At 33.5% G+C, this 24,543-nt stretch overlaps 2 protein-coding genes across 5 annotated transcripts in view; both read left to right on the top strand.

Moving 5' to 3' along the window:
• CEP57L1 (centrosomal protein 57 like 1) overlaps positions 1 to 13,617 on the top strand; it is a 57,111-nt gene extending 43,494 nt beyond the window's left edge. For 3 of the 4 annotated variants that reach the window (XM_012753094.2, XM_012753093.3, XM_012753095.2), the window contains exons 7-13: positions 3,911 to 4,027; positions 5,353 to 5,430; positions 5,873 to 5,959; positions 9,038 to 9,115; positions 9,231 to 9,475; positions 10,463 to 10,607; positions 12,524 to 13,614. In XM_012753094.2, coding sequence (XP_012608548.1) covers positions 3,911 to 4,027; positions 5,353 to 5,430; positions 5,873 to 5,959; positions 9,038 to 9,115; positions 9,231 to 9,475; positions 10,463 to 10,607; positions 12,524 to 12,745 — 972 coding nt within the window. In that variant the 3' untranslated portion in view covers positions 12,746 to 13,614. Of the gene's footprint in view, positions 1 to 3,910; positions 4,028 to 5,352; positions 5,431 to 5,872; positions 5,960 to 9,037; positions 9,116 to 9,230; positions 9,476 to 10,462; positions 10,608 to 12,523 lie in introns of all 4 variants that reach the window. The other variant, XM_012753098.2, reaches the window with a different exon arrangement.
• A 149-nt stretch (positions 13,618 to 13,766) lies between these two features.
• The window catches only part of CCDC162 (putative uncharacterized protein C6orf183), a 39,780-nt gene continuing 29,003 nt past the window's right edge, over positions 13,767 to 24,543 (top strand). Inside the window, exon 1 of the mRNA XM_020287166.2 lies at positions 13,767 to 15,502. The gene's annotated coding sequence lies outside the window, so the exon portion shown is untranslated. The remainder of the gene's footprint in view (positions 15,503 to 24,543) is intronic.

Genomic DNA, 24,543 nt, shown 5'->3' with positions numbered 1-24,543 from the left:
CTTCTCAACTGAAAGTGCCAAATCCAAAAGATAATGGACTAAGAGAATTAAGGTACAATAACATTAAAAGAAAATAACTGCTGATCTAGAAATCTATGCCTGGGGAAAATATCTTTCAGAAATAAAGGTAAAATAAAAGCATTTTAAGAGTAACAAAACTGAGATAATTTGTTATCAGAAGGTAGACTCTAAAGGGAACACTAAAAGACATTATTAATCAGACAGAAGAAAAATTATCTTTGGTGGAAGGTCATAGGTACAGGCAGGAATAAAGAGCAACAGAAACAATAAATATGTGGATAATTCTAAGTGAATATTATATAAAACAACAATAATGCTTTATGTGGTTTAAATATACATGTATAAAGGATTAAAATTCATCAGAACAATTGCATATAAATTTGGAGGGAATAAATGTAGTTGAAAGTGGTTCTAACATCCTTACATTGTCTTGGAAAAGGGTAAAAATACCAATCAATACTGGACTTTGATGGGTCAAGCATGTGATAGGTTTAAAAGGAACTTGAGAGGTTGACTCTAAAATTTATACAGAAAAGCAAAGGTTCAGGAACAGATTATTCAGAAGGAGAATAAGATGAGGATCTTTCTCTACTAAATATTGAAACAAATTATAAATCTATTAAAATTGAAATAGTGTTATTTGTATGGATAGACAACTAGAATAAAGGAATAGGGTATAGTCAGACCCATTCATATGGAAACTCAATATATGATAGGGATATCATTGCAGACCATTAGGAAAACTCTCTAAGCATTTCATATTGTTTGATGCTGTTATGAATAGTAGTGGGGTTTTATTTCATTTTTCATTTGTGTATTACTGGTATACAAAAATATAATTGATTTTTATATGACTTTATATCCTGAGAACTTTCTAAATTTATTTATTAGTTCTGATAGTTTTCATATTTTCTAAGGCTTTTCTATATACACAATCATGTCATCCATGAATAAAAATAGATTTTTTTTCTTCTTTTTCAATCTTTATGGCTCTTATTTCTTTTTCTCACCTTACTGCACTGGCTGTTACAGCTAATACAATGTTAACTAGAAGTGGTTAGCACTGACATACTTGCTTTGTTCCTGATCTTTAGGGGAAAGCTGCTAGTCTTTCACTATTAAGTATGATATTAACTACAGGTTTTTGTTAGCTGCCCTTTATCAAGTTGTGGAAATTACCTTCTAAGTTTGTTGAAAGTTTTGGCACGACTGGGTGTCACATTTCGTCAATTGCTTTGTCTACATTCTTTGAGAGCATCATATTTTTTTCTTTTATTCTGTTAACATGGTAAATTACATTGATTGATTTTCAGATGTTAACTAACCTTGTATTCCTAGTGTAGTAGATCACCAGTTGATCTTGATTAATTTTTTTGTGCATGGCTTGATTCAATTTGCTGATATTTTGCTTAAGTATTTTTGTGACCATGTCCATGAGGGATCTTGATTTGTAATTTTCCTTATAATGTCTGGTTTTGGTGTCTTGGGTTTTCTGACCTCAAAAAATTAGTTGGTGCTTACATTATTTCATGACAGGGAAATAATAAGAAAAGGGAGAAAAAGAAAAAGAAAAAAATAGTTGGGAGGATTCCTTCTATTTTCTGAAAGATCTTGTGTAAGATTAGTATTATTTCTTTCTTAAATGTTTGATAGAACTCAATATTTGATAGAAACCATCAGGGACTGGAGTTTTCTTTATAGGAGGTTTTTAAATTATGAATTGAACTTATTTAACAGGTATAGGGCTACTTAGATTTTCCGTTTTTTTCCTATATCTTTAGTGATGTTCCTCTTTTCTTTCTGATATTGTTCATTTGTGTTTTTGCTTTTTAAGATAAGAATTAGTCAAACTGTCACTTTATAATTTTATTTATTTATTATTTATTTATTTATTTTGAGACAGAGTCTCACTCTGCCTGGGCTAGAGTGCCACGGCGTCAGCCTAGCTCACAGCAACCTCAAACTCCTGGGCTCAAGCAATCCTCCTGCCTCAGCCACCCAAGTAGCTGGGACTACAGGCATGCGCCACCATGCCCAGCTAATTTTTTCTATATACTTTTAGTTGGCCAACTAATTTCTTTCTATTTTTAGTAGATATGGAGGTCTCGCTCTTGCTCAGGCTAGTTTTGAACTCCAGACCTTGAGCGATCTGCCCGCCTCAGCCTCCCAGAGTGCTAGGATTATAGGCATGAGCCACCGTGCCCAACCTATTTTTTTTTTTTAAAGAAACAACTTTTAAAATTTTTTTCAGGTTTTTTTGTTCATTTTCTATTTCATTGATTCCAACTTTATTATTTTCTTCTTTCTAGGGTCTAATTCACTTAATTTTTGTCCTAGCTTTCTATATTGGATGCTTTAGGTGATTGATTTTAAACCTTTATTCTTTCCTTTTAAATATTATATTTTGCAACTAAAGCTATCAATTTTCTTCTAAACACTGAGTCCCACAAATTTTGCTATTTTGTATTTCTATTTCATTCAGTTAAAAATATTTTCGAACTTTTTTGGTGATTTCTTTTAAAATTCTGTTATCTGCTCCTCTTCATCCTGGTCCTATTCCTCCTCCTTTTTAATAGCTGCTCTAGGGGCTAAAATATGTATTCTTAACTTACTACAGTCTGCCATGAATTAGTATTAAAATATTTCACTTATAAGATCCTTTCTATGGTATGCTTCTACTTATCCCTCTTTGTGCTACAGTTTTCATATATTTTGCTTCTACGTATGTTATAAAACCCACAATACATTATTTATCCACATTTTTACTATTCCCAGTGTTTTCATTTCTCTGTGTAGATTTGATTTTCCATCAATTTTTTTTTTTAGTCTGAAGGAAAGTCTCTTAGCATTTATTTATCTGCAAAAGTCTTTATTTCATTGTCATTTGTGAAAGATATCTTGGCTGGATGTAGAATTCTAGTTGAAAGCTTTTTACTTTTAGCACATTAAAGATTTTATTTATTTTTTTTACAAGATCCTCATGTCTAAAAGATTTTTTTAAATTTGTCTTCTGGATTTCATAGTTTCCAAGGAGAATTCTTTATTCCTCTATGCATAATGTGTCATCATTTCTCAGGCTGCTTTTAAGATTTTTTTCCTTTATTAAGTATGGTTTTCTTGTATTTATGCTACTTGGACGTTCTGAGATTCTTAAATCTGTCAGTACTTTTTACTAAATTTAGAAAATTTTTAATCATTATCCTTCAAATAATTATTCTGTCCCACCTCCCTCTCCTCTCCTGAGAATCCAATTAAATGTAAGACCACAGGTCACCAAGACTCTGTTTATTAGTGGTTTTTTTGTTTTTGTTTTAACTAATAGACTTTATCTATTAGAGCCATTTTCGGTTTATAGAAAATTATAGAAAATTGAGATAGTACAGAGAGTTCTTCTTGTGCCCTCACAGTTGTCCTTATTATTAATATCTTTCATTAGTGTGGTAATAAATACCATTACAAAACAGTATATAGATGTGCATATATATGTGCAAACTTTCCTTTTCTCCTATGCTCTTTTTATGGTATATTCCTCTGATAGCTGCTTTCCTATGTTAGAGTTAGAGAGAAGGTAAGTCAATGAGTAGGTTTGGTCACCTAGTATTAATAAATAACACTGTTTAATACAGGTTTTGTTAATGATTTTTTCTTTAGTAGAATAGTTATATAAAGATGAATAGAAGAGTTTGTTCCATTGATGCTAATACAGCACATCTTTTTTGTTATATTATATTTGCTCCTTAAAGGTATTTGATTTTGCTTGTAATCACCTGAAATATGTACATGTTTCTTATGACAGATTTATATTGCGTTTTGAATTATCAGAATTTGTATTATTCTTGATTCATTGGTAACACTTGCCAAATTCCAGTTTTGTTTTTATCCTCTCCAGGCCCAGCTTCAAAGAGAAAAAGAACAAGATCAGATGAGGCTGCACGCAAAACTTGAAAAGCTCGATGTCTTAGAAAAAGAGTGTTTCAGACTTACAACAACTCAGAAAACTGCTGAGGTAAGCTTCTACTTGTTTCTTTGAAGTGATGATGGTGGGAATAAATCTTTAGTGCTAAGCATAATTGGCATTGTATGTGAATGTACAGTAAAATCTTAGATTTATAAAATTTTATTTACAACTTTTTTAATCCAGATATGAATTTCTACCTATAAAGATGAAAAGTTAATGTGTTCCATAATGGCATAAATGAGCTTGTCTTTTGATGTAAAATTGTAATTTTGACTTCTGCTAATATGGCAGAACATTTGTATTTGGCAGTTAAGTTACCTAAAGAATATTGAAAAGATTGTCTTTCACCACTTGCAGTCAGATTAAGCCTATTTTAGATCCCCTCCCTCTCCTTTTTCCACCCAAATCATTTCTATTTTATAGGATTTTCTCTAGGAAGCCTTCTTGAGCTCTCCAACATAAGTGGTAGAGAAACTTTGAGGGTACTAATGGTCTAGAACTCAGGAAGTTCTCTCTTTGAAATAGTACTGTCCTCCTATTTTGAACCACACAACAGATATAAGATGTAAATACTTGTGTGTATAACATTATATACACATGGTTATATATATCAGTCATTCATGTCAAATAATATTCATTGCTTTGTTGCTTTATTGTTTTGTGTATATTACTCTTGTTTACCTACATATAATAAAGTATCCCTAACCTGAAAATATGAAATCAGAAATGCTCCAAAATCCAAAACTTTTGAGCACATGGTACTCAGAGGAAATGTTCACTGGGGCATTTTGGATTTTGGATTTTGGGATTAGGGATACTAAATCCATATTGAAAATATTCTAAAATTCAAAATCTGAAACACTTCCATTTTCAAGCATTTCAGATAAATGATACTTAACCTGTATAAGCTCTTAAGTAACAAGGACCACATATTATCTTTCTAATATGTCTTCCTTCCTTCTCTTTCCCCCCGAAATTGTACCCTTATATGTACATGATAGAAATTTATTGTTATTTTTGTATGTTTTGAATGAAACATTGAGACCCAGACTATAATAATTTGACCTTCTAGATCTTTAGTAACCTCATAAGTTTCATCATTCTAGTTTTGTTGCTAGAAGTTGGAAGCCTATGTGTGTATACATTGTTTGCTTTCCCTTTGTTTTCTTTATGTGTAATAGTCAGTAAAAGAAAAAAAGCAGGAAGAAAGCCAAGAAAAATCTTAGCATCTTTTGCCATTCCTTTGTCTTCCTTTCAGCTTTAGCTTCCCAAACTCTTAAAAATCAAAACCACTAGAATTCTATTTGGAAAAGAAACAGGAGATATTTGGCTCTAGTTTATTTAACAATCCCAGTTTTCAATTCTTTTTTCAGGACAAGATTAAACATTTAGAGGAAAAACTTACAGAAGAAGAACATCAACGTAAGCTATTTCAAGATAAAGCTTCTGAGGTAAATAGAGTAATAATCTGTCATGGTAACCATATATGTTTTATTAATATTATACTTTTATTTTTCTTAACTGAAAATTAGATTCTAATTTCTAGATTCTAATTTCTACTTCCTACCTTGTTAGTTTTGTCTCTTTTGCTGTAATAATGAAATTCTCAACCAGCCAGTATATTCATTATGCTTAGATGCACTGCCAAGAGTTCTTTTAATCTTTTGAAATTCTGATAAATACATATATAATACTTCATTCTCTTATAAACAGAATATTATTATAATTATTAATATACTTAATAACTTTCACACATACACAAAATAGTATTTTAGATTTTTTTCTTCAAAAAGCACTTTTATATTAATAAACTGAGACCTGACCTCTCATTATAATGTTTTTGAAGAAGCATGTTACAAATCAATTTTGTGAGTTTTTTCTTTACTGTTATAGCTTCAAACTGGACTTGAAATCAATAGAATTTTAATGTCTTCAGTTTCAAATCCAAAACATTCCAAGGAAAAGAAGAAATCTTCAAAGGTATGCATATAAAACTTTTTCCCAAATAACACTTTCTTATTTGCTAATATTTATTGACTTTTGTAATGTTTATGCCTAACCCATTTACAGAAAGGATTTGAAGAGATATATAATAAAAGACATGGAATACTGCATGTCAATGGATTTGGGTGTAAAGACAGAAAATTTCATAAACCCAGGTTATAGAAAGTAATGGCAGTTATGCATAAAACTTAGCTCTGAGTTTGTTAGCAACCAAAGCAAAAAAGAACACATAATGGACAGTATAGCTGTCTTTGTGAAATAACATGAAACACTTCAGTTTTTCTAGAAAGATAAAGATTTTCCTAGTTTTAAACTCCTGGAGAAATGTATTTTGTGATACTTTATAAAAGAGGCACTAAACAACACAGTAGATGCTGATAACACAATAAATCCTGAAAGCAGTTTTATGTAATACATGCACAATAAAAAACAGTATTTTTTTTTTTTTTACAGACCTGTTAACTTACAGGTTATATAGGGAATTTCTATAGGGAATTTATTATTATTTGTTCTTTCTATACTCATATCCTTTGAATTTGCCTGAAAATAAGGATTGGGGAGTTAGTACTTTATAGATTGACCAATATTTTGTTTAGATGAATTGATGTTTTGGATATATTGTAGCTTTACCTTCTTAATTATATATAATGGTAAGAAAAAAATTTAAATCTCTTTTAATCTTATGATTCTAGGATTATAGTTTTGATGACCATTATTACTATTTATTCATTTTGCATGTAGTGAGTGTTTCTGTGTGCCATTTGCTATGAGAGTCAGGGATGCTATTTGAGAATTCTGTCCGCTACTGTATGCTTACTCTGTGGATAAAATAATGGAGAGAACATAATACTTAACTTTGGCTACTTTTTTTAAATTTTTGAGACAAAGTCTCACTGTGTTGCCTTGGGTAGAATGCAGTGGTGTAATCATAGCTCACTGCAGCCTCCAACTCCTGGGCTCAAGAGATCCTTCTGCCTCAGCCTTCTGAGTAGCTGGTACTATAGGTGCATGCCACAATGCCCAGCTAATTTTTCTATTTTTAGCAGAGATGAGGTCTCACTCTTGCTCAGGCTGGTCTTGAACTCCTGATCTCAAGTGGTCCTCCCACCTCAGACTCACAGAGTGCTAGGATTACAGGCAAGAACCACCATGCCCAGTCCTCTTTTATTACATAAATAAGAATTAATATTCATTACTTTGGCTGTATTTTTCATAATTTTTTCTTTTAAAGAATGTTCAAACTACAATAATGAAAAACATTTTCCCAATGCAACTTTATATGTTTTTTGCTTATTCCTTCCTTAAATATTTGTTTTGTGTCTTGTTTGTGCAGTGAGATTCAAAGCCACAAAGCCAAATAGAAAATCACTATCAGTAATTTGCAAGAAGAACAAATATTGACTTATTCATTGTAAAAATAGTGAAGGTGCAGGGAGGTTGAAAAAAAAAGGGAAGAAAAAGTAGCTCCTGGAAGACAAGAGAATAATTAACAGCAAAATCACTTTATAAAAGTACTTAGTTCAAATTACAAGTTCATGAGATTTGCAAATTATACTGTCTCCCTTTAATGATGAAGGGACATTAATGTTGCTGAAGGTAGGACCAGATTTCAGGAAGCCTCTATGACAGACCTGCTTCCACTCACACTGTGTCTTCATATCCTCGACATAACTCAGAATTCATTCAACTTATATATCTTGATGCCATAGACTGGTGTCTCTATGTAATAAAGAGGTAAATTTATGAGAAACAGATAAATATACAAATATTAGAGTATAATAAAAGCTTAAAAGAGGTATAAACAAAGTGTTGTGGTGCTGTGTAGATAAAGAAATATGTGAAGGGTAATGCAAAAAGCAGCACTAAAGACAGCTGGGTAGATTAATAAGTATTGACAGACCGAGATGAGGAGAAATGTATTACAGCTTGAGGAAATTGTTGGTTTTTCCAGGGACCTATAGGTCCAGTAGTGGTGGTGAGCCGGGGTCATAGTGAAATTAAAACTGAAAATGCAGGATGGGGTGAGATAATGGCTAACCTTGAATGCCATGGTAAAAATTTGAACTTTTATCTATAAATAGTTGAGAACCACTGAAGGCTTCTGAGAAGAATATGGACATAATTAGTGCTGTAATTCTAGATGGTAACTGACAGCAGTAGGAGAATTTATATAGTTTTATCACATGTGTAGATTCCTGTACCCATCACAACAATCAAGATACAGAACTGTTCCACCACCATAAGGCTCCTTCATGCAATCCCTTTATAACTACACATCGCTTTCCCTGACCACTGGCAACATATAATCTGTTTACTATCTCTATAGTTTGTTATTTCAAGCATGTTAAATAAATACAATTATACTGTGTGTAACTTTTTGGGATTGGCTTTTTTTACTCAGCTTCTGGGATTGGCTTTTTCCCTTTGAGAGCCATCCAAGTTGTTGCATATATCGGTACATTTTTTTATTACTGTATGGTATTTCACATAATGGATGTACCACAGTTTAACCATTCATCTGTTGAAGGATATTTGATTGTTTCCAGTTTGAGGTTATTTCAAATAAAGCTGCTATGAACACTTGTGTACAGGTTTTTGTGTGAACATAAGTTTTCATTTCCTGGGATAAATGCCTAAGAGAGCAATTGTTGGGTTATATGATGAGTACTTGTTTAGTTTTATGAGAAACTGCCCAACTGTCTTCCAGAATGGTTGTACCATTTTGTAGTCCCACCAACAATATATGACCGATCCAATTTCTCTGCATGCTTGCCAACATTTGGTGTCACTATTTTTGATTTTGGCCATTCTGATACATGTGCAGTGATATTTCATTGTAATTTTAACTTGCATTTCCCTAATAGCTAATGATGCTGAATATCTTTTCATATCTTTTATTTGCCATCATACGTCTTTTTCAGTGAAATTTCTGTCCATGTCTTTTGTCTATTTTCAAAATGCATTGTTTATTTACTATTAAGTTTTGAGAGGTCTTCATATTATAAATATCTTTTAAGATAAGTTTTTGTTTACTTTTCCCTTGTCAATCTCCAGAAAATGAAATGTTTAAAGAGAGGAGCACCTCAGCAAATTTATTCAAACTTTGGAGCACTGCCTTTTGTGTCTGAAAAGGTGAGAGAGAAAAAAGTAAAGATAGTTGTTCAAAAAACTCCTGCTTCATTGTAAGTGCTATTTAAATGTCATCAGTTGTTTAAAATTGTTCTGAGCTATTTCTTTTCCCCTTAAGTCTTCCAGTGCAAGCTGCTCTGTGAATGCGAGTGTGCAAAACCTTCTGCAGATGATGCAACGTTGTGGCCCACATATCCTTCAGAAACCTTCTGAAGTGACTGAGCCTAGATGTCTCTACAAGCCTATTAGAAAAACTTCTCAGTGTAAAGCTATACCTTCTGACTCAGAAAAGTCCGTTTCCATTTGTGACAATTTATCTGAACTTTTAATGGCATTGCAGGATGAGCTGGACCAAATGAGTGTGTAAGTATTTTTATTCTTTATCAGGAGAAGTAGAAAGATTCTTAGATATCCTTTTTTCTTCTCAGTCTTAAGAGCAGTGCCGTTTATAAATTCTTAAAGGTCTTACCTGGCCATTTGAACAGATTTATTGTTACTGATTTTTCATTGTATTTATTGGTACTATTTAAAATTTTAATTGTGTGTAATTACTATTATTCTAATCTAAGGAGTTTCTATATTCCCAAGATCTGGACTGATAGATAGATATTACTATCATTCTAATACATAGGGTCTGGTGACCTTAGATTATAACTCATAAAAGATTTTATAGAATCTTTTAGTTAAATGAATGATTTCATTACACAAGTAGGAATGAAATTCCTTATTTTAGACTTTGGTAGGTCTGCATTACAAATTTTGAAGCAGCATCCACAGTAAGGAAGATTTCTGTATGGGATACATTATATAATGCCCCATGTTTAAATATATATCCAACAGAAATTCCAGAACTGTGTGATTTGGCTGGCCAACTAGTTGATCTAAGACTTCTGTAGAAGATATAGCTAGTTATTACATATTGACATTATTTCATAGAGTAAGCTAACTCTAAATCCAGGGATTTCTCAGGCAAATATTTTCACAGCTGGAATTCTTTCAAAAATATTGCATCAATAATTCTGAGTTGGAATTATTTAAGAAGAGAGCCATTTAATGCCTCTAGTTAAGGACATAGAACAATTGACAACATTTAGCTATGAGCATCAAGAATTCAGATTTTTGTTAAAAGTTGTTTAGCAGCTTACGTTTAAGATATTTCTAATTGTATTTAATCACAAGAGCCTGATTATATTTACCATATATTTAATTACACAACCCTAATGGAAGAAACTGTTTTTGAAGATTAATATTTAACTCTGACTAAAATTTATGATTGAACAATGTTTTAATTATGGCAAAAACATATACTATAAACTATAACAGTGCTTGATATTTGCTTTCCTTTCATAGGGAGCATCAAGAATTACTGAAACAAATGAAGGAAACTGAAAGCTATTCAGTCTGTGATGACATAGAATGTGAACTAGAGCATTTAGTCAAGAAAATGGAAATTAAAGGGGAACAAATTTCCAAACTGAAGAAGCATCAAGACAGTGTAAGAAGGCTTTAGTAAAATATTTTAATAAAAAGATAAAATATCTGGATTTACTGTTACATCTCTGTATGACCTTCCAAATTTGAGGTCCATGTGTGGGATTTAGTGACAAGATAGACAGAAATAACTTAGACTTGTTACAGAATAGAGCCATTGGAATAATATGGGCCTCCTACGTAACTCTCTCAAGTTAATATTTTTAAAAATGAGCAAGAAAGTTTAGTTGTGTATTTAGAAATGGCTTTGGGGAAAATGTAAGGTAGGGTAATTTTACCTTAGCAGCTCTCTGGTTGCCCGTTTAGCATTCTTTTCCCTTATCCTTCTCTCCTCTAATGCCTTAATGATGCCCCTTATATCAGCAGGTCTCTAATTCAGTACCATACATAAACCTGGCTCCTCATGCAGTACCCCAATCTCTAAAGCACTATTTCCCCTTTCTCAAAACATGCCGTGCTGTGTTCCATTCCTGGGGACCTGTACTCACCTAGCTAAAGTGCGTAGAACAGGTGTGGTAAGGGGAACTCTGTACTTGTTTGAGAAGTCTTAAGAACAAAGAATAGCATAACAATTTTAGTATTTGAACAGAAGAATCATGGAATATAATATTTTATCCCAAGACAATGACTCCATAGGTTGAATTTTCAGCTACTGTTATACTGCTGGAGCACAAGGCATAAGGAGCCTTTCTAGGAACCTACAAGCCTCATCATGTAACCATCTGCCTATGGATATAATCATCATTCATATAAGTTAGTGATACATTAACCTCACAAATAAGCCCTGCCCCCTTTTATAGGAAAGTAATAAAAGATGTAGAATGTGATTGCCTTTATTCTCTTATGGCCAATAAAGAAAGAAATGAAACTTTTGAAACAAATATTTTTACTTTATTGGCTTTTAAGGTGATAGTAAATAAGAATTTTCATATGATTGTTTTAGAGCGAATATTATACAACTATATACTTTCTTGGAATTACATAGGAGAAACTTGAAAGGAATAAAAGAATAATCATATTTTTAAAACTTAGTCTATATAATATTTTGAAAAGCAAAATTTATATTCTATAACAGCTATAGCAGTATAAATTTTCAAACATTTTATGATCAATTTGATAATATCTGTAATAAAAATTACCTCTTAGCCAAATAGAGAAACAGGTAATCATCTAAAGTCTGGATCAGCTCTACAAATTAGACCTATGCATAAGTGAAATAGACAAAGTAATGGGTTAGACTTTGAAGAAATGTTTTTTAATTAGTTGATAGGTATTATTTTTGTTTTAATTCTATCTGCCCCCATTATTACCAGACACTCCTCAAAAGATAAAGTTATATTTATTCCCTTGAATTTTTTTAAATATTCAATAGTACTTTAAACTCAGGAATACTTTTAAGATTTCATATGTATGTATGTGTGTGTGTGTGTATAAGTATGTATATATATTTGACGCTATAAACTCAATGCTCATTTTAAAACCAATTTGCTTTGCTGGTAATATCACCTAAAAGGTCCTTTTCCTTTATTCTCCAGTTTTTACCAGTTTCATATCTTCCATACAACCTTTTCTTCAACTTCTCCAGGCCATATTGATCTTGTCCTACTTTGGTCTTCTTACATACACATTTTTTGTCCTACTCAAACTTATCCTGGCTTGAAGTATTCTCTAGCTGTCATGTATATGCTTTTATTTCACTAACAGCAATAAGCTCCTTGAAAGCAAGAACTGTTTTATTCATTACATTTCTACGTGACTAGCACGGTATTAGGCATGTAACAAATGTTTGATAAGTAAAAACTTACTGAATTGAACTTTTTAATTTAATGTAATCTTTAAACCATCAATGCAATCCATCTATTGTAGAATATATTTTCAGTATATTTTTTACTAAAAATATTAGATTTTTTTTCTTTCCAGGTCCGTAAACTGCAGCAAAAAGTTCAAAACTCAAAGATGAGTGAAGCTTCAGGTATTCAGAGAGAAGACATCTGCCCTAAAGGATCAAAGAACATAAAAAATAGCCCCAGAAAATGTTTGAATGAAACTAATCCTTTTCAGAAAAACAACAACTTTCATCCAATACGAGTTCATAATCTTCAAGTGAAATTGAGGAGAGATGATATCATGTGGGAACAGTAACACAATAGCAGAACTGTGTCACCTTAAATGAACTTTGTCAATGAGATCTTGAGTTGTCTAAAGTGGTTTTAATTTAATATACCTTTGTGAAATTTTGAATTATGTTTCTAGCCTCTATAAAACATGAAGTTGTAGTATTTTTAAATTAATACCTAATGACCTACTAAGAGTCCCAAATAAAAAATGATTGCTTTTTTATTTTTCTTATTAACAAAAGTCCCCAACCTTATCATGTCTTAGAACTTTGTTCAGTTTGCAAATATCTTAAGCTAAATCTAAGAAACTATACTAAAATTAACTTAAATCTGAGATACAAGTACGATTCCACTTTTTTATTTAGAAGGCTTATAATCTTAAGAATTAATGTTAAATGAACAGAGTACAGAAAGGTCTTTTAACTTTCCTGGTGTTTTTCCTGGTGTTTCCTCCCTATCCTGTTTTAAAGGTATGAAATGTTTGTCTCTTTTGAAAAGTGAAAAGCATTATAGTCCTCCAGTTTTGTGAAGAAGCTTTTAATCAAAGTTTTATGTGACAATTACAAATAGGAACCCATAAACTTAATTTTTAGGAGATAAAGTTATAGTTATTTCCTCAAGTTACTGTCATAACTTCATTGCAGAAGTTTTCTTGTGCTATTCCCATTCTCTTTTAAAAATCTAGTTTCTTAAATACCAGTGGCTTATTTTATCTTACTTTATAACTTTGGTGAATTTTATTCTTTGCATTGTGTATAATGTTCATCCATGTAAATTGAGATTGTGAATTTAAAACCTACAAAAGTGATATATTTTTAATAAGAAAGTATAGGAAGAAGAAATTGCACATTTAATTACCTTATCCAGGGAAATATGGTACATTTTTATTTTTTATATTTTAAAATCAATGATGTCATAATAGATTTCTTTGTGTATACATGCTTTATAATAAATTTGCACTTGTTGACCTATCATTCCAGAAGTCTATAGAAACTAGTATGACTCTTCTGTACTCTTGGTTTCTCACTCAAATCCTCTGGAGCAGCTAGAGAACTGGAGTCATCAATTGAAGTAAATATAGAGGACAGGCAGGAGAGGTGTAATAGCAGGGAGGAGCTCAGAATATAGGGTAGCAGTCTAAGAGATAGTGATTCCGAAGGGATAGATGGACATGTTTACTTATTCTCTGAATCCTCAGCGGAGGCAGTGTTCAAGATACAGGTGTGAAAAAATATTTAGGTCAGGATCTCAGGAAGCTGAGAAAAGCTGAGAGAAGCTCAGAAAAGCAGTTTTTTAAAGCCAGTTTTTCTTTCTGTTTTCCTAGGTAATTCCCAAAAAATGTGTGTAGGAGAAAGTGGGTAATTGTGGACCTTCTGGGGAGAAGGAGAACTGTGATTCATTCTAATGGTGAGAAGAGGTGCCATGTTAGAAGATCTTTCCATGCCTGGAAATGGGGAGAGGACTGAAGATGGGCAGATTGATACTTGGGATTGTCCTGGAAAGTAATTAGTGGCAGAGATGAAAGTTTCTCTCCTTCTGGTTTAAATAGTACATGTGCCCTTTGCTGGCTTTTTTTTTCCTTTTATTTTATCATATTATGGGGTTACAAATATTGTTAGGGTTACATATATTGGCCCTGCCATTCCTCCGCCCGCCCCCCGCTTTGCCAAAACATCAAGCAGTCCAACCCCCAGGTGGTGCGACCGCACCTATTTTGTAAGTATATATCCTTCCCCTCCTTTGCCGGCTTTGACACCTCCTCCCCCATAAGCTCCTTAGACCTGGAGATGTTCCAGAGGGTGTTTCATCTGAACTCAGTTTTATCACCTTACCTATTTTTCTACTGTGCCTTTCATCCTTAAGGATATGAGTTTTATAGTTTAAACTTATCAAAAAACCCACCAGGACCATAATACAGCCCTATATTTCTGTGCCTTTGTTTCCTATGCATTTAGAAAGGGAACTGAATATATTTAATTTATCAATAAAGTCATTACTTGTGAAGATGTATTGCTAAAAATAATTACCATAAAAAAATTTAAGTCACTTTAGGAACACTTGAATATTTCAATTGAGAATTCCCTCAGCAAAAGGGTTGACACTGAAAAACTCAATAAACGTTTTTTGAATCTGAGTAACAAAAAAGAAATCGTTGTAGAACACAAGTTTGCGTGGTTTAAAGCCTAAAAAGCAAAGACCTAAATATATTCTTAGTAAAAGTGGGAAGATTCTAATTTATTTAGGTCCTTTTTTCTTTTTTCTTATGTCTAAAGAGAAATTGCTTTGGCTTCTTTCCTAACCCAGGTTTCTAATGGGTAGAGGTAAAGAATACAGTTCTACCATGGTACAGAAATATACATAGTTACGTACAGCAACCTGATTTGGAGTCTGTTTTGGTTGCTGAGGTGACATTTATTAGTGAGGGACAATAAATAATGGTGTCTTGGTGCTCCATTACAGCAACTGAACTGAAAATGTATCTCTGCTGACAGACTGCATGCTTGCCAAGGCCTTAGACTCTTCAGGGGGTGGAGCAAAAGATTTCTTTCCTGGATGGGGCAGTCTATGGTCAGTGTACAAGAGTTGCTATAGCAACTCCACAGCTGTGCTCTGCCTAGCAGAAACTTAGTATGATTTCATTGATTTTGTTCACTTAAGTAAAAAGCAGAGTTGTTTTTTTTTTATTTATTTAGAAATTGCAAAAATGGAATTTTCTAGCCAAGGCAGCTCTCAACATTGATGAAATTGTGAAACTAGAGAGTTCCAGTGTTTGAAGCAGCAGGTATTGTGAATATTCTAATACTGGAAAAAGGGAGTTGAAATCTTGAATTAACTGTACTTGGGTGGGTCATTGGCAACCCAGCCATTTTTATGAGGTTCTAGCTAAACATAGAAAAGTTAAAGGGAAATGTTCAGTTTTCAACAATGTAAGATTAAAGTGGGAGATACTTATTGTAGTAAACTGGCGGGGAATGGTGTACTTGAAAATTATCTTCAAGATTTTTTTTGTAGCTTTATTACTTTAAAAGTGTAATTTTAACATAAAGTAATATTATTAATCTGTGATAAAATATCAAAAAATTAAATAAAAATTTGACATGTAGAGATCAGTCTAAGGGAGAAAAAGCCGTTTGGTCATGCACAATGGAAGGCATGAATGTTGTGGCCAGAATTGCACCAGCTGCCATTATTGGTGTAGAGCAAATAATGAAACTCTTAATGGGGTTTCCTGGAACTCTATTCAGCTGTAACTAAAGCTTTGCCTACTGAGAATGCTTAATTTTATGTAAAGTTCAGATAAGTATAAGCTGACTCCCAGACATATGACAAGACAAACCTCTCTAAGGCATAATAGCATCTGTGAGATTTTAAAAAGGCTCTTTATAGGTGCCGTTACACTTTTAATTAAAGCGAGATGAGGATAAATAAATAAAAATAATATTGACTGTCACTAATATGAAAATAAATTTACTTCTTGGTAATTAAATAGACCTTGTCAACACCTCAGCCTTTTTCATCCTATCTTATCTACTTATTTTCATGCACTTTTCTTTCAATTCCTTTTTGTTGGTGGTGGTGGTATTTTGTCATGTAAAGAAAATTAGACATAGAAAAATATAAAGTTAAGGCTTTAAAATAATGTCTGGGCAGAGTTTGTTTTTATTATAGCTGTTGAGTAATTGTCTACTTAAAGAATTAGGTGGGTTTTTTTTCCTGGTAGGTTTACTGGTAGTGTTTTTATTGGAATAGATTCATTGAATTCCCATTTGGTGCAAGATTTTACTAAATGTCATAGGCGATCATTAGAATTATAAATTACCACCATACCACCAAAGAAATTTATTTTTTATTATATATGCATGGTCTAATGTGTAACTATGTGTTTAACAGTTTTAGGAAAGAACACTAGAGAAGAAAATTTATCTCCTATTACTTTATTCTCTGAGGCAAGTTCGTGACAACATAAGACTAGTTAATGACCAGTTCAACAGTCTGGTTCATGAGCTGAAGGGGAAGGGGGATTGGATCTTGGGGTTTGGGGTTGTGGGAAGAATGTTGGGGATTATGAGTTGTCTGTCAAAGGACAAGTAAAAAGTTATATGAGTAATATAATCAGCTTTCTAGAAAAATCTTTTAAAATAAAGGTGGTGTTATCCACCATACTCTCTGCCTAAATTTTTCCTTCTTTGTCTTTGCTTGTCTAGCTTTCCCTCAATCTTCAGGTGTCAGTTTATATCTTCCTCTAATAAGCCCTCTTTAAGCCCCCTCTCATCCCACTGCCTCCTAAATCTGGCTTAGCTGCCTCTTCTAGGTATTTCCTCCTATCTTTGCATTTGGCACACTTTCTTCTTATTTGTCTTCCCCACAGACTGACAGCTATGTGAGGGCAGGGTGCTTTCTTGCTTACCACTGTAGCCCAAGTACCTAGCACATTACCTAGCCCCAAAGTAGCCTCTCAGTAAATGTTTGTTTGGTAATTTTATTGCATGAAAATACATTAACCTTATTTGGTGGTCTTACCCAAGTGAACATATTGGATTGGGCACTGCTGTTTCAGGTCCCAGTTCAGCTGTTCTACTGAATTGCCTTTCCAGGATATGTGAACATATATTGCATAACCACAAGTTAAAAAGAGCCCAATATTATTTGCTTGGGCAGGGTGTGTTTTCACAGACAACAGGTACTCAGAATGATGTTTTGTTTGATATTATGATGCCAAGGGTTTCTTATTTGGATATCGGTATGTTTGACTTGCTTATTCAGCAAGTACTTATTTATCTCTAATAATCAAGTATTGATCTAAAGATACGGTGCTAGATGCTATGGGAGATTCAAAGACATATTATGTGTAGATTCTGTCTTCAAGTTAGTTATAGTCTGGTAAGGGAGGTAAGACATGTATATAAGTTAAAAGAGAACAATAGGTGCCATAAGAGGTATAATAACCACCACAGAGCAGATGCTCAGTAAATATTTGCCTACTATAATAAATGTTTGTTCTCATCTATTGATAAAGTGCTTTGGGAGTTAGCCTGTTTGTAATTTCTCCGTTCTTGATCTTTATTTTTGTAGCTTTCACTTGCTTTTTTGCCTGGTAGCAATATTCATCTAGGATTGTCACTCTCTATTAGGCTTGTTGATTGAGATACCAGTTCATTTAGTAATTCCAAACATATGCTATCTACAACCAGTCTATAACTAGTATCAAATTCAAAAGCATGAGTAGTATAAGTGGGTATGAAACATTGAAGTAAATGGTAAGAAAATGGGGAAAAATCAAACAATAATGACTTAGACTAAAACAGAAAAATAAGATATATACAGAAAAATTGTATTCTAGAGGCCAGTTATTGCCTTGCACAGAATTATGCAAATGATTGCTATTAATTTCCTTATGAACTTAAGCCACTCCATTTCCTTATACTTTGGCTTCTTCATAAGTTGGATCAAATCAGTGTTTTTCAAACTGTAGGTCATATAATATTAGTGGATTGTCAAATCAAGTTAGTGGGTCACTACCAGCATTTTAAAAATGATATAGCATTGAAAATACCAGAGCACATCATACATAATAAAGGTAGCTAATGTTTTGTGAAACATTGTGAATACTGGATTATAACTTTGAATGTAGCTCTTAATGTTGTTTAGAGAAGAAAAAGTTGGTTCTTAATGAATATATAGTGAGAATGAATTTGATTGATGTTGTGGAGAAAAGCAGGATAGTTTAAAACAGGAATACCCAAATCCCCTGCTATGGCTTGTGGCAATCTACTGTTTATCTCAGAAACACTATTATGAATAAGTTTTATATGTTTTATAGAAACAAGTTCCATTTTAATCAATACCATTATATTTCCTGTTCTATATTCCTAAAATGCAGTTTTGTTTTGTTTTGTTTTCTTTGAGACAGAGTCTCACTCTGTTGCCTGGGCTAGAGTACTATGACATCAGCCTAGCTCACAGCAACCTCAAACTCCTGGGCTCAAGCAATCCTCCTGCCTCAGCCTCCCAAGTAGCTGGGACTACAGGCATGCGCCACCATGCCCGGCTAATTTTTTCTATATATATTAGTTGGCCAATTAATTTGTTTCTATTTATAGTAGAGACGGGGTCTCGCTCTTGCTCAGGGTGGTTTTGAACTCCTGACCTTGAGCAATGCGCCCGCCTCGGCCTCCCAGAGTGCTAGGATTACAGGCGTGAGCCACCGCGCCCGGCCTAGTTAAAAATATTTTAGTCTTTATGAAAAGGTGATTGTAAAATGAGCCAGACCTTCAGATCACAGCAAAAATAAGGTACTTTTGACCTGACTTTGCCTAATCTGATTAAATAAATTTTAGGACAGGCTCTGAAAAATCTTAGAAGGGTTTTGTTTTTTTGTTTTTGTTAGTTTGCCTTAAAGTTAAATGTACATTGATTTGTAGGGTATTTCTTAGAAAAACCTATTACTGAACTAGAACAGAATGTGAATCATTTCTTGCCTGAAATACAAGATTGATGTTTACAGGGCAGTTGTCCAGAATCTTCTGGCTGAATTGGAAGGTATTTCACTCTTCATCACTGTAGGTCCTTTTAACTTTACAAATGTGTTATTTAAAACATAAGCCGTTTTGGTACACAGGAAACCCACATAAAATTAAATTTAAAAATACTCCTGAGAATTCTATGGAACATGAATAGTTTTATAACTTGTAATTTCAAGCAAAACTATCTTTGGTACCTTAAAAAGTATTTTCAGAGATAGCTAATCCAAAATCTGTGATATATGTAAGAGAATAGCATTATTAATATCTTAACTATGGAAGTGCTTGAGCACATAAAAAGCATTATTGCTTTCATTTTCTAAAAGTGAACTAAGCTACAATTTTAAAGCTAGGGAAATCCAGTAGCAGTGTTAAAAGAAATTAATTCTAGGTTAGGAATGTCTGCTTTAATCCCAAATATAACTGGTCTTTAAAAAACTTGTTCTGTTAGGTATATAATTTCTCTGCTGTTAAACTTGGAAGAATTTATATCAGTATTATATACTTTGATTGTTTCTTATGGTATGATTTAAGTGGTGGACTAAGCTAAATTTTCAGACAAGGTCCTTTTTTCTTGTCTTTTACAAAATGACTGTCACGTAGAAAGAGGCTGTGCCTTTGCTATTTGGGTAGGATATTTGTCTGTGATTTCTTATTCTCAGAGCATTCCTATAGGTAGATATGCCACAAAAAGTAGAGTTTGATTCTCTTAAACTATTCTACTAAAATACTATTCATTCAAACTACAATCTACAGAAATAAAAATATAAACCACTCAAAAACTAAAGCATTCAGAAAAGGAGTCTATATGCAAAGAGGATTTGCAAGGGAGTACAAGTTTTAGAAAGACAGGCTTATGAAATTAAAAAATGAAAAATATTTAAAGGAAAAAAACTACAAAATACCAAAGTCACCAAGTTTAGTTATTCTTTTCATGGTGGAATAAATTTTCTCAAATAATTATCATGTCCAAAAAGGTCATCATGTATCTTCAGGCAACAGCATTACCAAAATCAGGGACATAGTTATTAAAGAGACTAACTTACAGGAAAGACTCAACATTTCATTTACTCGGGGAATGAGAACTAGCCAAGGTGATTGTTTTTGTTAATGTTACTTTATCTCATTGTTTTCTTTCAGGTAGTCCCCAAGACCACTGTCAGGTTTAGTGATTCACTAGAGGGACTCAGAATTCAGAAAAGCTGTTATGCTTACAGTTATGGTATATTATAGTGAAAGAATGCAGATTAAAATCAGCAACTGAAAAAAGGAACATAGAGCAAAATCCAGGAGATACCAAGCACAAGCTTCCAGTTGTCCTTTTCCAGTGAAGTCTTGCAGACAGCACTTAATTCTACAGCAACAACTTACTACAACATTCTTGGAGTATTGCTACCTGGGGAAGCTCCCTCCAAGCCTTGGTGTATAGTTTTTTCCTCAAGGGTTGGTCACGTAGGCATGGCAAGGCTGACTGCTCACATGGTTGACCTTCAGTCAGCAACCCCTCCAAAGATCAAGCTGATACCGCATGGCCCAAAGACCCCACCATAAAATCACATTGTTAGCTTAGACTATCTCACACGGCCTAAGGTCCCAGGTAAACAAAAACACTCATATTAGGCAGGCTATTCCAAGGACTTAGAGGTTACCTTCCTGGAGCTGTTGAAGGGCCAAACATTTCTTTGGAACCTGAAGGGTTTACACAATCAAGACCTGCTGTGTTGATCCTTTACTGCAGTGTTGTTTTATTTGGTTTTCTATCGAATATGATGTGTATTGCTTACGCATCATGACCTCTAGTTAAGGTATCAATTTTGCCTTCAAATTTTCTTCTAAAGCATGGATTTAAGCATAAATTTGCATAGTGATTTTCTGATTCAGTATCATTACTTTGATGTTTGGTTTTATTACGTAAGTGTCGTAAAAGGTAAAAGGTGATGCTTAATACACAAAGACCTTCTTGTAGGCTGGTTAATAAAGCTAGAGCCATGTGTTACTAAAACTTAGGAGTAAACTTTGAAAGCTTTGTAAAGTTCATAAGGTTGTCATTACTTTTGTGTGTTAGATATTGTTCACATACTGAAATCAGGAACCAAGAACCATCCAGTTCACCTCAACCAAGTTGTTACTGTGCTACTTAGTAATGGGCCTGCCATGCCACTTCAATGAGATTTGTGGCATGGGTCATGATTACAAAAGTAATTTGTTAATTATTGCCTGGTAGGAAGGAGAACAGTTTCTTATTGAACCTATGCAAATAGCCACGTGGCTATGAAACGTAAAGGAACTTAATAAAGACACTTTGTATAACATTTAGCCATTTTTATTATTGCTTATATACTTTTTAATGTCATTTTCTACAGAATCATTATTTTTATCATTTTCCTGACAATGCATTACTTATAAATTATAGTAAGAATTTTTATTGGCTAAGCAAGTTGGTGCATGCCTGTAGTCCCAGCCACTCAGAGAGGCTGAGGACGGAGGAGGATTGCTTGAGGTCAGGAATTTGAGGCTGTAGTGTACTATGATCACACTTAGTAACAGCCACTGCACTCTGCCTGGGCATCATATCAAGACCTCATCTCTAAAAATAATTTTCATTGATCTGATTTCTAAAGGGTCCATTAGAACATGATACCATTTAAAGAATATTTCATTCTAGTTTATTCAAGGATAGCCTATTGAAAGTTTAAGATGAAAAAAGGAATTTTTCTTATATGCCTGTTAGAAATAGAACATTTGAATACATCCTTCAAAAAACATGAGTTAGAAACTTAATCCCCAATGAAACAGTGTTGGGAGGTGAGGCCTAACAAGAGATGCTTAGGCCACAAAGGCTCTGCTCTCATGAATGGATTAATGCCATTACTGCAGGAGTGGATTTCCTTATAAAAGGATGAGTTTGGCTCCCCTTTTCTCTCTCTCTCCCACTCTTGCCCTTCAGCCTTCTACCATGGGATTACACAGCAAGAAGGCCCTCACCAGATGCCATCACCTTGACCTTGGATTTCCCAGCCTTCAGAACTATGAGGAAATTAATTTCTGTTCTTTAGAAATTACTTAGTCTGTGTTATTCTGTTGAAGACAGTGCACTTAATTCATTTAGTTCTAGGTGATTCTTTTTGATTTGGGGTAAAACAATTTTCATAAAGTTATCTACTTGCATATTTAAAGAATCTTGACTCATCCTTTGGTAGTATGACAGATATCTCTTTGTTTTGCTGATATCAGCTTATACTGAAGAGTTTGTTCCTGTGAGTCTACTCCCTGTAGAGTCTTTGTATGTGACCATGAATGCTTCTGTCAAACCTGGAAGTTACACAATTGCTAAAATATATTGTTATATATTATATTAATACATCTTATGTTATACATAATTAACACAGGTTAAACTTATTACTGATTAGCAAGTTCTTTTTATATTAAGGACTCATTGATAAGAAGAATACTTTTTACAGTAGTTTTGAGCTAATAAAAAATCTGGAGTTGGCCAGGCATGGTGGTACAATCCTATAGTCTCAGGAGGCTGAGGCAGGAGGATAACTCCTTATCTTTTAATAGTTTCTTTCACATTCTGAATTAAATTTTCACTTTAAGAGAAATGACTCTCCTTTCTCATGAGAGACAAACAAAAAATCCATTATTTTGCATACATAACCCCTCCACAGACACACAAAAATTATTTTACATTTCTTAAATATAATGAACATGTCTACCAACATATCTCAGTTATTTATATATCCTTTCAACCTATTCATTGATGGTCAATTGCAATGTATGAAAACAAAAGTAAGGATATATTAAAACTGTTTTTTGATGACCCCATATTTTTTTATTCTCTACAAATTACTTGCCTACACAAATTGCTTGTGTTAATAATCTGTATCCAAAGATTATTAAACAACTCAATTTAATATCAGCTTAGAAATTAGGTAAATTTCTATAAACATTAATTAATTTGACTTTCCATGAGAAAACAAACCCAAATTTTGCCTATGTTAGAATGATGTGCTAAAATTTGAATTTACACTGTGATAAAATCAAGGAGGAGACATATAGCCATTTTTATTTGTTTGTTTCATCATTTATTCATTCAAGAAGTATTTGTTGAGTATCTCCACAAAATTTTCATAAGGTTAGATATTCAAAAATTCACGACTCCGCAGAGCATACTCATAGAAAGTGTTTCTTTAAAGGCAAAGGGTGAGGAACAGAAAAAGAGTACAGGCAAGTGTTGGGAGGAATCTCAGAAATTAGCCAATCACAGATCCCCTATGTCTTTATTCTGACATTGACCATCAAGATCTATACAGAGAATTTTGATTTTGGGAAATCTCAAGAGGGAAGTTCTCAGCAGAATTTTTATGCTCTTTGACAATGTGAGGAAGCCAGGTTGTCTAACCTAGGTATACCGATTTAAAAACATCAGTACAGGTTTTTTGGGTTGTTTTTTGAGACAGTGAGTGTCTCGCTCTGTTGCCAGGCTAGAGTGTTCTGGCGTCAGCTTATCTCATAGCAACCTCAAACTCCTGGGATCAGGCAATCCTCCTGCCTCAGCCTCCCTAGTAGCTGGGACTACAGGCATGCACCACCATGCCCAACTAATTTTTTCTATTTTTAGTAGAGACAGGGTCTGGTTCTTGCTCAGGCTGGTCTCGAACTCCTGAGCCCAGGCAATCCTCTCTCCTCTGCCTCCTAGAGTGCTAGGATTACAGGCATGAGCCACCATACCCGGCCAAACAAGGCTATTTTTAACTCATAGCTAAACATTTTTTTTCTTCTGCATATAGGATTCATTAAGAGAATCAGCAGACTTAAAGCAATGAGTTCAATATTCCTTTTCTAAAAATTTTTAATTATCTTACTTTAAATGTATAAAAGTGTTTAATCGTCTCTATAAGCCAGCCCTAAAAGGAGTTCTAGATTTAACAGACTTTATAATCAAATTAATTTTTCTTCAGGGCAAGGTTTCTTAACCTCAGCAACTATTGACATTTTGAGCAGATAATTTTTGCCGTGGTGGGCTCTCCTGTGCACCATAGGATATTTAGCAGCATCACCCAGGTACACACAGCTGTGACAACCAGCAATGTCCCCAGTTATTGTCAAGTATCCCCAGCACAGGAAAAATCACTCCCAATTTAGAACCATAGATAGGCAAATGTGCTCAGGAAAGGTATACCCTCATCCTAGAAATGAATCTATGTTAATTGGGGCCAGCTATGGAACTGTGGGGAGTTTATAGCTGGATTTCTCCATATTTTGTATATGTTTTTTGTAGTGCTTGTCCAATCACATG

Source organism: Microcebus murinus, chromosome 5, assembly GCF_040939455.1.
Source record: "Microcebus murinus isolate Inina chromosome 5, M.murinus_Inina_mat1.0, whole genome shotgun sequence".
Classification (NCBI taxonomy): Eukaryota; Metazoa; Chordata; class Mammalia; order Primates; family Cheirogaleidae; genus Microcebus; species Microcebus murinus.
The sequence above is the reverse complement of the archived record's forward strand: the minus strand, read 5'-3'. Positions and strand labels throughout refer to the sequence as shown.